The sequence below is a fragment of the Ailuropoda melanoleuca genome, chromosome 11 (genome assembly GCF_002007445.2).
Source record: "Ailuropoda melanoleuca isolate Jingjing chromosome 11, ASM200744v2, whole genome shotgun sequence".
Lineage (NCBI taxonomy): Eukaryota > Metazoa > Chordata > Mammalia > Carnivora > Ursidae > Ailuropoda > Ailuropoda melanoleuca.
Genome location: NC_048228.1, coordinates 12,570,815 through 12,585,144, shown reverse-complemented (window position 1 = coordinate 12,585,144; position 14,330 = coordinate 12,570,815). Strand labels below are relative to the sequence as shown.

General features: G+C 59.1%; 2 protein-coding genes across 12 annotated transcripts in view; both read right to left on the bottom strand.

The window, feature by feature from the left end:
• Nucleotides 1–8,346, bottom strand: part of ACTL8 (actin like 8) — a 105,356-nt gene extending 97,010 nt beyond the window's left edge. Inside the window, exon 1 of the mRNA XM_034671881.1 lies at nucleotides 7,907–8,346. Coding sequence (XP_034527772.1) covers nucleotides 7,907–7,962 — 56 coding nt within the window. The 5' untranslated portion in view covers nucleotides 7,963–8,346. The remainder of the gene's footprint in view (nucleotides 1–7,906) is intronic.
• A 1,409-nt stretch (nucleotides 8,347–9,755) lies between these two features.
• Nucleotides 9,756–14,330, bottom strand: part of ARHGEF10L (Rho guanine nucleotide exchange factor 10 like) — a 159,235-nt gene continuing 154,660 nt past the window's right edge. For all 11 annotated transcript variants that reach the window (XM_034671270.1, XM_034671267.1, XM_034671271.1 and 8 more), the window contains 2 exons: nucleotides 11,765–11,887; nucleotides 9,756–10,531 (listed from right to left, as the gene is read on the bottom strand). In XM_034671270.1, the coding sequence (XP_034527161.1) occupies nucleotides 9,996–10,531; nucleotides 11,765–11,887 (659 nt within the window). In that variant the 3' untranslated portion in view covers nucleotides 9,756–9,995. The remainder of the gene's footprint in view (nucleotides 10,532–11,764; nucleotides 11,888–14,330) is intronic.

Below are 14,330 nucleotides of genomic sequence, written 5' to 3'. Positions count from 1 at the left end.
GACCTCCAAAGACCAGTCACGGAGCCTTGAATCGGTCACCTCGGCTCTCCGAATCTCCATTTCCTCATCTCTAAGAAGGGTCGATAACAAGCCACCTTGTAAGGCTCTAAGGAGAAAACGGGCCAACCCGAGTGAGAAGTCCAGCACAGTGCCTGGTACAGAGCAGCTACTGAATAACGAGGATGCAGCAGAAGGGTTTCCGTCGCTCCCCACTGCATGCACCTGTTCGAGGGGCTTCTCTGGGCCGAGGAGGACACTCTGCCCTGCGGTGTCATCTCAGCTCCTTTAGCTTCTTTGTATCCAGGTGCCCGAAGCTCTCCTTCCCCGGCAGTCCCACGCATCCCTGGAGAGAGCTAGCCCGAGTCCTTCCCTGGCCTGACCGGCTCCAGGAGACCAGCGGCCATCTGAGCTCCTTCGTCTCAGCCTGTGGGGTTCAGGCCACCTTAGAGGAGTCCAAAAGCCAGACTCAACCTACCTGTTTCATTTTATGCACATTGAGTTTGGGCTCCTTGAATCTCACATCAGAGAAACATGCAAATAGATGCAAATGATTCCCTGATTTATGCAAAACAGCATGCAAATGCATGTCCCCAGATTTGCCAAAGAAAAGGGCCTGGTCACCTAATTTAACAGAAAAAACAGGGGAAGAAGACTGTGTCTGTCCGTTGTGTCTGAGTTAGGTTTGGGCTGGAAAGAACTCAGGAGACCTTCCGGAATGGAGTTCAGGCATCTGGGGCCACCCTGGGCCACAGGCACCGCAACCCCTGGAACCAGGAGCCTCCAGGCCTGGGTTTGCCAACACAGTCTAGCTTCACCGTGCTGCCCCTGTGGAGTGGTGTTTGTGTGTTTGTTTTTAAAGCTGGGCCTTTGAATCACACTTATCTTCTGAAGAGAGGTCCGCAGCTCTCATAGAACTTGGCGCGGTGTGCTTGAAGATCTCAGCTCCTCGTCTTTCCACATCTCCCTCTGATCCGAGTAGGGGGACCGATAGCACCAGGCTGTGGAGAGTCACGGCCACGGTGGAACGCTGGTATCACGCAGCCCCAGCCACACCTGCGGCAAGGTGACTTCTCCAGCTGCTCCTGAGGGAAGTGCCCCATGGAGGCCTCAACGGAGACCACCCAGATCTCCCGCAGCTGAGCCCCCTGAATCTCCCTTCCCCCCAGATGGGGCCCCGGGAGAGGATGCTCCCCTGCCAGCCCCGCGCACCTGGAGCCACCTGCTCAGGCCCAACATCGATGTCATCAGTACTAAGAGGAGCTCACACTTGGGGGCGCCTGGGCGGCTTAGTCGGTTAAGCATCCGACCCTTGATTTCGGATCAGGCCATGATCTCAGGGTCGTGGGATCAAACCCCACGTCGGGCTCTACGCTGAGCATAGAGGCTGATTCAGATTCTCTCTCTCTCCCTCTCCCTCTGCTTTCCCCTCTACTCACGTGCTCTCTCTCTCTCTCTGTTTCTTTAAAAAAAAAAAAAAAGCGCTCACACCGAGTGAGCAAACCCTGGGCTGAGCACTTTACACACACCTGCTCTTTGTCTGGGGGCAGCAGCCTGGGACGGAGCTGTTAGCATTACAACTGGAGAAACCGAGGCTAGCGAATGGGAGACTCCACATCTGTGAGACCCCCAAGACCAGTTTTCTCTTCCCTACACGTTGGACCTCCAAGAACCTCATCCTTTTTTTTTTAAGATTTATTTATTTCTTTTTAGAGAGAGACACAGAGCACAAGTAGGGGGAGGGGCAGAGGGAGAGGGGAGAAAGAATCTCAAGCAGACTGCCTGCTGCGCACAGACCCTAACACAGGGCTCAATCCCCAGACCCCGAGATCATGACCTGAACCGAAAACAAGTCAGATTCTCAACCCGCTGAGCCACCCAGACACCCCGTGGAACCTCATCTTTTCAAACCTCCGTTGCCTGAGAGGCTGGGGGCTCAGCTCCAGGAAGGCAGGGACTGTGTCCACTCATTCGCTGCCCAGGCCCCAGACCCCCCCGCCCCCCCAGGAAGCTGGCACCCAGCGGCCAGCTGTAGACACTTGCTGAAGGACCGACCGCTGGCTCAAACTAGAGCACGTTTTCTGCAAACGTACGTGGTCTGCTTTCTGGACCCACTAAAGGGCCCACAACGGGACGTCTATTCATCAGAGCGGCGTTCACTGCCCTTTGCCATTCTTCTCCACAGGAGTTTGGTGAGTGGCACTGGCACTGGTGCGCCCTCAGCCAGCAGAACTGATAGAAGTTTCTGCACAAACTGCTGGGTTCTCCACGCCGGCTGAAGCAGCTATGCCTCTCTCCAGAAGGTACGAAGGGCTTCCCGGCATGCCTGGGCGTTTGACGCTCTAAAAAGGAGCATCTTGGATCCAGACTCCTGGCGGAGCTCCCGGGTGAGCTGATTACCATGGAGTGGCTGAGGCCTCACTACGGGCCACGAGCTGCCCTGAGTATTTTACCTGAATTAACTCCTTTCATCCTCAAAACGGCCTGTGTACACAATGCTGTTTACATCCCCACGTTCTAGAAGAGCAGACCAAGGCTAAGGGCTTGCAAACATTTGTGGCTTGGAGGCATCTGTCCTCGCACAGCATCCTCAGGGGGCGAAGTGGAGGGACGGAGCCAGGAAATGGGCCCCCATTTACCACCGAGGGTGGGGGGCAGGTAGCACAGGGTTAAGGGTATAGGCATGGAGGCTGTAGGCTGGGGTCCTGTCCTACGCTGTGTGACCCTTGGCAAGTGCCTTCCCCTCCCTGAGCCTCGGTTTCCTCGTCTATAAAGTGAGGGTAATAAAGCCGTCTGGGCGTGGTTGGGATGATTCATTGGGATAGAGGGTACCACACAGATGACACGGTGCCCAGACCCAATAGCGGAATTAGTACCCTTGGACTAGCATCCGGCAGGACGTGAGCTCCCAGAGGTGCAGGGACCTGTGGATCCCACACAAACCAGCGGCAGAACCAAAACTCGAACTGCGTCTCCCGATTCAAGGCCCAGAGCCCTCTCCACCGCGGAGCCCGGCGCACCTGTCAGGGCTGACTTGCAGGTGCATGGGGCACCTGTAAGCACCTGGTCCCTGCGGGGGAGGGGGGAGCCAGCTGTCTGCCTCCAGGAGAGAGCCTGTAACGGCCACGCTTCTCACCAGGAAAGGTTTGTGGTTTCTGTTGATATGAAAAGATGACAAGAAATAGCTCGGGTAATTATATTAATTTTCCTCAATTTACACATTCTTGATATTTGCCATTTCCCCAGGAATGTGTAAATGAGGAGTTTGAGTGGTTCAGCAGTGCTGTAATTAGGTCGGCATTGTTAAAAAAAAAAAAGTTTCTGTTGTGTGTCTCATTATTAGGTCTCTTCGCGGTTGAGGGTCCTGTCTGCCCTCTTGGACTGGGTGCTCGCCAAGGGCAAGGGATTTATCTCCCACTTCAGCTCAGGAGTCTCCGCCATCTGATTGGAGAACCCTCTGAGGACAGGAATGCAACTCCCCCATCAGACAAGGGTCTCCTCCTGAGCAGACACTATTTCTTCTCCATCAAACGGGCAGGTCCCTGAGAATAGGGCTGGATCTCCCCCAACAGACTAGCAGCTTCCTTATCAGCCTAGGTGATGGGGGCTTTGAGTCCTCCATCAGACTGAGAGTTCCCTGAGAACCACCACCTCTCCCCCATCAGACTTAGAACGTTCCAGGTTAGTGGCTCTGTCTCACCCATCAGACTAGCACGGTCAGTGCTGTTTATACCCCATCGTGTGTGGCTGAAGCTCAGGTCCGACCCCGTGTGACCACCAGCCGTGCGAACACACACGCACATGCTTTGCAATCCAAAGAAAGCAGTTATCAGCCCACGGAAGTCAGGCTGCAGAGGCTGTTACCCCACAGAAGAAGGGCATGGGTCCTCATCTTGTTGGTGTGTGTACTGGCTTTCACGGGGCGGAGGCCACACGGGGGTCACACAAATCACGTTAGTGGCAGGAGGACAAGTCCCTCTCAGACAGGGCAAGAAGCCTGTCCCCAGGAGCCTGACATTGCTCTGGCTGCAGGGAGGGACAGCTGGGCTTCTCCTCTTGAGTCTGGGGTTTGGAAACCAGCCAGGCCCACCCCAGTCCCTCCCAGAGCCAGAGCTCCCCGCGAATTGCAGAGCTCACCCCACCACCCTCTTCCCCCTCCCCAGGCTGTGTGCACCCTGGCAAGTTATACACCCTCTGAACCCCGGTTCCTTCATCTGCCTCCCTTTCTGGCTCATTTCTCAGAGCAGAGGCAGGACCAGAGGCTGTAGCAGAGTAGTCATGGGCCTGGCTGGCCCCTCACGGCTGGGAGCCCATAGCTGCCCTGTTGAGGACATGCAGTCACAGAAGGCTGTCACTGATTTAAGGCCACACAGTAAGTATGTGACAGAGCCAAGTTACAAACCCCAGTCTGTATCACTCCAAAGCCACACGTCACTGCCTCCAGGAAGGCCTCCAGCATCCTGCTCACTGGACCAGATGTTCCATGGGACAGAGACAGTCTCATCTCCCCAGTGACTCTAGCCTAGATCGAGCCAGTGAAGGTGTATGTAGGCGGGTGATCCATTTGCAATATAAACCTGAGGTTTATTTTCATCCCCTGTAGATCTTGATGAGTGGATGTCTCCCTGGTCCCCACCCCATTGAACCAAGGCCAGGTAACGTGTATGTGTCTGTGTGTGCGTGTGTGTGCACGTGCATATGCACACGTCATGGTCTGAATGTTCATGCCCCCACCCAAAGTTCACGTGTGGAAGCCCTAACCCCCACTGTGATGGCATTTGGAGGTGGGGATTTGGGGAGGTGATGAGGTCATGAGGACGGGGCCCCATGATGGGATCAGCGCCCCTGTAAGAAAGGAAGGAGAGACCAGGGCTTCCTCTCTCCATCATAGGAGGACACAGCAAGATGGTAGCCATCTACAAGCCAGGAGGAGGGCTCTCACCAGCCGCCGAGTCAGCCGGCACCTTGACCTTGGACTCCCCCACATGCAGAACGGGGAGAAACAAATTGAAGCCCCAGCCCGTGGAAAGTTGTTACAGCTGCCGGAATGGCTGAGACAGGGGGTACAACCCAGAACAAACAACCAGCTTTGAGTCCAAATGTAATATTTTTGTGTCCATAGCAAGACTACCCCCTTTAAGCCTGGCCTCACTGGAGAAGAAAACAGTTTAAAGTTATCAAAGCCAGTTCTCCCATACACACGCCCTGGCAGTGTGCGCGGCCCTGGGGGCCACAGGGTCTCTCTCTCTGGCCGACCCAGGAGGCGGGCTGGAGCGCCAGGAACTAATGCTTCTGGCTGAAGCCTCAGCTGGGGACACCCTGACGGCAGCTGGGGGACATGTGGCCCTGTGTCCTCACCCCATGGCCAGGGTGACTCTGAGGCATGCTCTGCGCTGTCTCTGGAGCCCCCACTTCAGGTCGCCTTCTCACAACACTCCCCGTTCTGGCTCCCTTCCCTTCCCTGTCCCACAGGCATCCCCTCCTGCCAGGCCCTGACCTCACCTCCCTAATAAATGGTTCAAATCAAAATCCTTCTCTCTGCGTCTGCTTCTGGGAGAACACAAGCCAAGCCACTTCCTTTTATGAAGCAAGAGTGTTTGAGCACAGAGATGCCCACGGGCGGCTGAGCCACTTTCCCCGGCAAGAAATCCCAGTTTACACAGCGAGTCGGAAACCGAACAGACTTGAGCGGACCGGCCTGAAGTTGGACGCTACCAGGGCTCCTAGGCAGGGACATGGCGCCCCCACCCCACACCCGAGGCCCTCACCATTCCAGGAGAAAGTCAGGAAGGCTGAAGGGGGACAGAGCACCGTGGGCAGGGCGCGGTGCCCCCTGCATGCCCACCAGGGTGGGAAAGCGGGGTTAGAGGCGGGCTGGGCCTGCTGGTCCGAGATGCCCCAGCTGATGAGAGCCCAGGCGCTGGGGGTGCAGAAGGGCGGCAGGAGGGGGCGGCAGCTGGGTTACCCACGGGCGGGGGTGATCAACCTGCCCTCAGCCGAGATTCCCCATCAGCGGCTGCGCAGAATCCCAGCTGCAGGGTGGGCCCGGCGCACCTGCCTCCTGACAACGGGCCCCCACTTGTGCCTGCTCATTGGGGGTGAAGCAAGAGCGCTTCTCCCTCTCGGGCAGGGGCAGGGGATGAAGGCACACAGCCCGCCTTGCCTCAGACCCCACCCAGACCCCTGCTGCTCCCAAGGTCAGTTCCGTCCACAGCACCGGACCCGGAAGCTGGCTCCCTCCTCCTTCCAATTCGCTATGTGGCTTCTAGGACGTCAAGCCCCCGCCACCTCTGCTCGCTGGAGATCGGGTCCCGCGCACACCTGTCTCTCACCTGGCCCTCCCCGTCAAGCTCCAAACTCACAGTCACTGTCCTGCCTGCACGAGGCGATCAGTGGCAACTCAGTATAACACGCCCCAAACCCAATTCCCAGTTCTCCCCCACATCCTGCCCCAGGAAATGGCAGCTCTGTCCTTCCAGCTGCTCAGGCCAGATACCTCGGGGTCATCCTGGACTCCCCTTCTCCCTCTCCCTGCCCCCCATCCGCAAAGACTGCGGGCGCTGGCCTCAGAATCCAGCACGTCCCCCGTGGCCGCCATGGTCCCGCCAGCAGCAGCCTGCCCCAGGACATTGCATCCGCTTCCTCAGTGGCCTCCCGGCTCCCACGCCTCTACCCTTGCTCCCTGCAGGGCAGCCTCCACTTAGCAGCCGAAAGTGATCGTGAAGACAGATGACAGATGGTCACTGAGGAAAAGGCAAAGTCCCTCCTCGATCCGACCTGGTAACTTGCAACCAGCCCCATGCTCCCGCCGCCCCAGCCACACTCCCGCCTCGGCAACTTGCCCATGCTGTTCCCTCTGTCCAGAATGTTCTACGACCTGATGTCTGCCCCTCCTCCAGGTCTTGGCACAGATGTCACCGCCTCAGTGTGGCCTCCCCGGACACATCACCAGCCCCCTCCCCGACCTTTCTCCCTCCCCTCCTTGGTGTTCTCTCTCCAGAACAGTCTACCCCGGCACATAGCAGGCTTTCCATAAATGCCGAATGAATGACACTCATTTCCCATGGCCCAGACTATTGTTCTGTCCTCTCTGAGACACAGAGAGGTTAAGGTGCTTGCCTGACCTCACGCAGCTAGTAAGTGGGGACAGCATACTGGGCACTCCGGTCTATCTGTCTCCAAAGTTTTGCTCTTGGAGGCTGGGTGGTCTGGCGGGGGGAAGAGTCTGGCCGTGATGCTTCCTCCGGAAGTTACTTAACTTACGGAGCCTCGGGTCCCCCACCTGCAGAACGAGGGGAGCACGGCAGGGGAGCGGCTGTGAGGACGAAAGAGCACTCCCAAAGTGCTATGGATACTGTTGCTCTGATCGATACCTAAAGCCAGGGCCTCCCTCCCTCCCGTGCCCGGCATGTCCTCCACGCATCTTCACATCTCCGGAGCCGCTTCCAATGCCCCCAGCCCGTCCTTACCTTGTTGGCAGAGACTCAGCACAGGGGCTGTTGACTGGTACAATGATTTCATGATCGTTGCTAAGTCCCCCAGTTTCTCGGTGACAGATCTCCCAGGTCCCCTTCAGCTGAGCGATCTGAGGGTCTAGGATCTAATGGACCGCAGAGTTCTCAGACGCCCACTCCTGCACACACGGGGGACTTCTTAACCAGACAGTCTGCCTCAAGTCATTTGGAACGAGGCGCTACGAGAATTGGCACTTGTCCTCGGCAATTCACTGAGGGAGGTACCATCGTCCCTGTTCTAGAGATTGGGAGACTGAGGCCTGACGGTGAAGGACGCCCTGGAAGACACACGCGGGTGTTCCATGGACACAGACCTGCCAGATCCCAGCCCCCAGGCTCGCTTGTCACCCCAGAGGGCTGCAACTTCCCAGTGACTGTCCTAGGAAAAGTCTCACCTGGCACTGGACTCAGGGGACAAAGGCACCCCCTGGGGGCCCGACCCAGACAGCATCGGGTAATGAGCTTGAGTGCGGTGCTCTTTAGTTCCTCTCCCCGAGCCATGGGCAGGTCCCTGGTGAGTCTCCCTTTGATACTAAAACGGGAAAGGAGGTTCAGAGAAGATGGGCACATTCTGGAATGGAATGTCCAGTGTCCTGTAGGGTCAGTGTCCAGGGTCATGGTTCCCCCAGACACAGCTCCCCACCCCCTTTCCTGGGGACCCGTGCTGGACCACTTGCCTGTGGGCAGAAATCAACCTCTGCACAGCCCACGTTGGCACAGGCCGTTCTCTCCCGGAGGCCCTTCCCCTTTCTCTGCAGCACACTTGACCTCCCCCAAGCCCTCAGCCGCTGGCCCTTACGCCTGCCCTCTGCTCTACCTGCACCTGGGGGCGCGGTGGCCGCTGCCTTGCTCACCTCCACAGCCCCACCAGCTAAGAGGGGGCCCAGGAGAACGGGAGCCCAAGGGGTTTGCGAAGGAGGTGAATGAGCCCGTGAATGAGACCCCACCAGGCAGTGAGGACCTGGCTGAGGAGGTCTCCCCCGCCATGGTGGCTCTCCCCCCACGGTCCCCAGAGCGTCCACGGAAGCCCATGGAGCTGCCCAGCGGGGTCTCGTGGACAGGGCTGCCTCCCACCCCTGCTGATCTCGGCTTTCCTTCCCCCGCCACCTGGCGCCACGGCCAGGGAGTATGAAAGGGAAGCCCCACAGGTGGGCGGGAGGTGGGTGGACAGACACAGGGACAGATGCCAGCAAGGTGGTGGGTGGGAAGATGGAGAAAACACTTCCCTCTTGGGTGGTGGGTATTGGCGTTTTTTTCCCTGCAGGCAACTCCAGAAATCTAAGGGTGGAGACTGAGCCAGAAAAGGAAGCCGGGGCCCCAAGCAGCCGCAGCCACCAGCCCCACTCACAGCCCGGGCTCTGCCACCCCCATCTGGAACTCACCCCCTCGGCCCTCGGCCCCTCCCCATCACGCCTCATTGCCCATAGCAATAGCCCCCCGACCCCCATCCTCCACACAGTGAAACCCTTCAGCTCTCCTCCCTCCCAGGTGGGCAGGGACAGGCCTCAAGCCCACCTGCCTCCATCCCATTCCAGAGCAGGGAGGGCGGCCTTCTCTTCAAAAACTATTCAGAAAAGAAGCTCCCAAGAGCCCCTTCTCGAGCCAAAGAGAACTTTCTGGAATGATGGAAATAGACCTGTATTGTCCAGTACAGTAGGCACACACCCCGTGGGGCTCTTCGAGACACACTAGAAAGGTGTGAACTGAATTTGTGACTTTATTTCGCTTTAATTAATTACAAGAGTAGAAAGCTACCCATGGCCAATGGCGAGGGCATCAGACAGCTCATTCTAGGGCCTGTGCTCTGTGTCGGGGCCTCCCTGGTGCTGGGAGCCGTGTGGCTCCTGCTTCCAGAACAGCCCTATCTCGTGACAGCTGTCTCTTCTTCCCCATCACATCTCAAAAAACAAAAAGTCCACCCAAGTACGCACGTTATTGTCTTTTATTCCAGCATCTCCCAGAGCTCCAGTATGTACAGACTTCATTTATACACATAATATACACCCTATATACGCATTTATATACATTCACACACCAGCCCACGCGCTCTCAGACACTCACACGCACATGCCCTTCCAGGAGACACGCGTGGCCGCCTCTGAGCCCCGCTCCCTCGGCCGGACGAGAGGCGCTGGGCTTCCCCCCCAGTTGTGAGGTTTTGTGTTTTTTCTTTTCTTTTTTTTTTTTTTTTTTTTTTTAAAAAAAAGGCNAGAAGGCCATTTCCTCCAGAGGTAACCTCTCCCCAAAGCCAGACTCCTCCCCCAAACTCTCTGAAATTTTTTTTTTTTTTAAAAAGGAAGTTCTCCTCTGCTCTGCCAAGATAGTTCAGGGAGATCTAGGCCCATCCTCGCGGTCCTGGAAGGCCAGTCTACCCAGTGCTCCCGGGGTGGGGGGGTGACCCCGGGTGGCGGGAGGGGCCCCCAGCAGGCGCACGCGCGAGTGCCGACCGCCCGCAGGGCCTGCGGCTGTGCGCCCGGGCGGGGGCTATAGCGTCAAGGGCACCTGCCAGATGAGGAGGGCGCTGTCCGTCTCCCCGCACGGGGCCGACCTCCCGCTGCCCCCCGGGGCGCTGCCGAAGTTGCGGTAGCCCTGCCCCCCGGAGATGATGGCCACGGAGCAGATCTCCTTGCGGTGGGCATCGCGAGTGCAGGGCCGGCTGCGCACCCAGACATCGGGGTCGTCGGCCATCTCGTAGATGGAGCCGTCCTCCTCGCTGTGCTCCAGGGCCGAGCCGTCGGCGGGGGGCTCCCGCACGGACAGCAGCGGGCCCGGCAGGTGGGCGGTGGAGCGCAGGCGGTACTGCAGGAGGACGCCCTTCTTGCGGGTCAGCTCGCGGCCCATGTGGCTCGCGGGCACGGGCGCTGGCTCGGGCGCCTGCCCGTCCACCTTGTCCTCCTCGGCCCGCGGCCCCTCGGCCTCCTCCTGGTCGCTCCGAAGGATGTCGGGGGCCAAGATGCTGGTAGCCACGGCCAGGAAGGCCACAGGCCCGCAGTGACCGTTGAGCGAGACCATGCCTTTCCCTGTAAGAAAGGGGCAGGGAGAAGGGGCCCGAAGGCCCAGGGCTTTAGGGGAGGCACCCACACTTCTCTCTCGGAGAACTTTCTGGGTGGCGGTTATTGTTTTGGTAACTGCAATCTATGTTGGAACCTTCCAGAAGGCCTTGGGTCTGGGGGAGGGTTCTCCCACACTCTAGGGCTACTTTCCGTGGAGGAGTGGGACAGGGAACAGGAGTGACCTTATGAACCACTTGGGGGACTGTCAGTGTGAAAGCACCAGCAGCACCCCCCCCCCCAAGCCAGCTACAGGTCTTCCTGACTTTGCTCGAGCCATTGGCCTTGCCCGGAGAGCCTTCCCCAACCACCTATGCTACACCCCGTCCTCTAAAGCCCAGTTCAGTCTCCTCCACGGCCCGTCCTGTCCTTGACTCCACCCGCAGACTGCCAAGCACCCCTGTCTCGGTGCCCCTGGGTCCCGGAACACCTGCCGTCACAGCACCTGCCCCCCACCCGGCCTCAGCCACCTCCACCAGACTGTCAGCACTGGGGGGCAGGGTCTCTGCCCGATGCACCCCTACAACCCAAGGACCAACACCGCAGGGAACAAAATGACCTATGTGATAAAAACAGGAGACTCTGGAATTTAGGAAGGGGGGTTCCCGTTCCGGCCGGCCTGGTCTGCCCTCAGGGCCTCCCCCTCCAACCCCACCTACCCCAGCCCTCCGGCCGCAGCTGGAGACCACTTGCTCATCACTCTCAGGGCAGAGGCAGAGAGGGGCCCAGGGTTCTGGGGTCCTCCCTGACCCCGCCCTTGTTCTCCTGGCCCTTAGTGCCACCCGTCAGGGCAGACCTCCCGCTGCTCCACTGGAACACATTTGCACGCGGACCCCATCCCCAGGAGCCCTCGGTTATGTCGGTCTCTGGAGCCCAGACATTTTGAAGCTGCTATGGGGAGGGAACAGGAGGGGCCCGGCCATCAGTCAAGAGTCTCCACCAATCCTGAAGCCACTTGACCAACACACACCATTGTGCTCATTGGCCAGATTAGGAAACTGAGACCCAAAAGCCGCTGGGAGACCTCGGGGTGGGGTGACGTAACTCCACTGTGCCACAGGGCCACCTGTGATTTCAGGGGGCATCAGAGAATGAGCCCCCACGTCAGAGGAGAGTGTAAAGCCCCGGGCACAAGGCTCACCCTCCCCGGCCATCTGCAAGCTGACTCCCAGGCCCTGCCGAGACCGGTTCCCAGAGCCCCACCTGTGATCTTGGGGATGCCTTCCAGCCGAGGCACGGGCAGCAGGACGATGACGCCCTGGTCAGTGCCCACCCAGAGCAGACCCTGGCAGATCAGGAGGCTGGTGACACACAAGTGCTTCTGGCCTGCAGAGAGAAAAGCCAGCATGAGCAGCACCCCTCCCGGGGGACAGCGTCGGGTTCTGGTGAGGAAGGGGTGTGGTCCGGCTCCGCCTGTGAGACAAGCAGGAAGCTAGACAGGGCTGTGGTTAGGACGTGGGTTTGGGAGGCTGACCTGGCTGATGCCCGGCCCCTGCACCCCCGAGCTTCACCTGGGTACAGTGGGGCTGCAGGAGGACGGGAGCGGGTAGTGCCACAGAGCACGGTGCTGGCCCCCGGGGGGCCCTCCGTGGGGTGGGGGGAGGGGTGAAGCAGATGCTGGTGCACGCGGAGGCACGGGGCGGGGGCCGCTGCGGATACAAGGAGCAGGGGGGCTGGCAGTCTATAGCAGCCCCTCGGTTTCCAGTGCAGGCTGGCCGTCCTGCCCATGTGGGCCCGTCCCCCAGGTGAAGGCCGAGCGCACCCAGCAGCCCCCGGCTCTCCAGGGAGGCGGACGACTCCGTGCCAGGAACAGCACGCTGCTGATGTCAGTCCGCATTTGTTCTTGTCTGGCTGTCCCCCTGGTGCTGTCTCTTCATTTTAGCGAGACTGGCGGTAGCAGGGAGAGCACTGGGGTCCCTCCGCTCTTTACAGGAGGGGACATACAGTGTGGGCTCCAGGGCCCGGCGCCAGGCTCAAACCCAGGCCCCCTGCCACTTCCCAGCTACACGACCCAGGCCAGTCCCTAAGCCTCTCTGTGCCGTTTCCTCTCCAGCAAAACCGCCTCGTCCCGAGGACTAAATGAGTCAACGAAGGCACGCAAATCACTGAAGCCAGTGCCCGGCCCACGGCACACACAGAAAGGCCCCGTCGGCCGCTACTACTGTTGTTCCGTTGCTAACACTTCCGGCCGACGGGAAGGGGCACGAGGGAGGGCCTGCGCACGGACTGCTGCCTTCCTAAAGGGCTGAACCCTCCTGCCCCACTGAGAGGGGTTCCCGCTTCCCTGAAAGGAAGTTCACATTCACCCCACGGGATGTGTGAACTGCTGCCTGGAGCGGTGGCCGTCAAGCCGGGCGTGCACCCTGGAGGTGAGCCCCAGACTGTATTTCTGGCAAGGGCACAGGTGACATGGCTGCTGCGCGTCCGGGGACAGCACTGAGAGAAAGGCAGCTTTGGGGGTGTCTGAAGCACACAGAAGCCTGCTCTGGTCTGACGGAAGCCTCGCGACGGCTGGGAGAAATGCAAGACACGGATGTTGCGCCCCTTTTCCAGAGGAGGATACTAAGGTCCAAAGAGGTCACCCAGCTGGTGGGAGCCAAGCTCCGGTGTGCTGAGTACTGTCTACACCGCGACCGCCTCTCCACCCTTGAGCAAATGACTGCAGTTCCACACGGGTAGGGGTACGGGCTTCCTTTGAGCAGAACGGGGAGGCTCCCCGGGGTTACCGTGTTGGGGTTCACGCAGCACTAACACGGTGTACTCTACCATCACTGACCCATTCGCCCGGCAGCCCGGGACATCCCAGGCGCCTACTGTGTGCAGGGCTCTGCACTCAGTGCTGGACGCACGGAGGAGAGCCGCACACACACAGTTCTGCTCCTGGGGAGCAAACACTCTAGGACTTTCCATGATGATGGAAATGTTACCCAGCACACTGTTCAATTCCGCAGCCATTAGCCACATGTGCTGGTGAGCGTGGGAAATGTGGCTGGTGGGACGGAGGCACTGAACGTTTCATTTCATTCAGTGTTCACTGTAAGAGTGCCTACCGTATGCGCCGTCCGGAGAGGGGAAAGGGGAAGTGAAAACATAAACAAGGTACACAAATACCAAGCAGAAGATTCAAATGGGGGAGGGGCAGGGAGTGGGCAGGAGGATTCCCGAGTTTCCTGCCTCACTCTGGTTTCTGGAAGGATGGGGAAGCAGGTGTGGGGATGTGAAGTCTGGAGGACAAGGACAAGGCAGCCACGCCAAGTCCCAAGCTAAGGACTGGGGGCACAGCACATGCAAAGGCCCTGTGGCAAGAATGGGTGGGTGGCAGGAGAGACTACAGCCAGTGCAGCTCAGGGATGGGGGCAAACTCAAGACAGCTGGAGAGCAGGCAGACCAGGGTAAGGACCAGACTTTTCACTCTGAGACAGGTGAGAAGCTACTGGAAGGTCTGAGCAGAGGAGCGGGTGACCCAGTTTGGAGAAGCGCGTAAGCCGCAGAGTGGCAGAGGATGGGAGGGAGGGAGCAAGCAGACCAGCCAGGCAGAGATGGTGGCGGCGAGATGCCACGGCGGCCTGGAAGATGATGAGAAGCCAGTGCATTCGAGATCCGTTTTGAAGCGGGTAGACAGACCCGTTGACAGACTCGAGTGGGTAGGGAGAGAGGGTGGGAATCAAGGACAACTCCCGGGTGTTTTGTCTCAAGCAGCTGGGTGCACGGCAGTGCCTCGGACTCAGATGGGGGAGCAGGCCTGGGGTGGAAGGCCACGCTGTCTCCC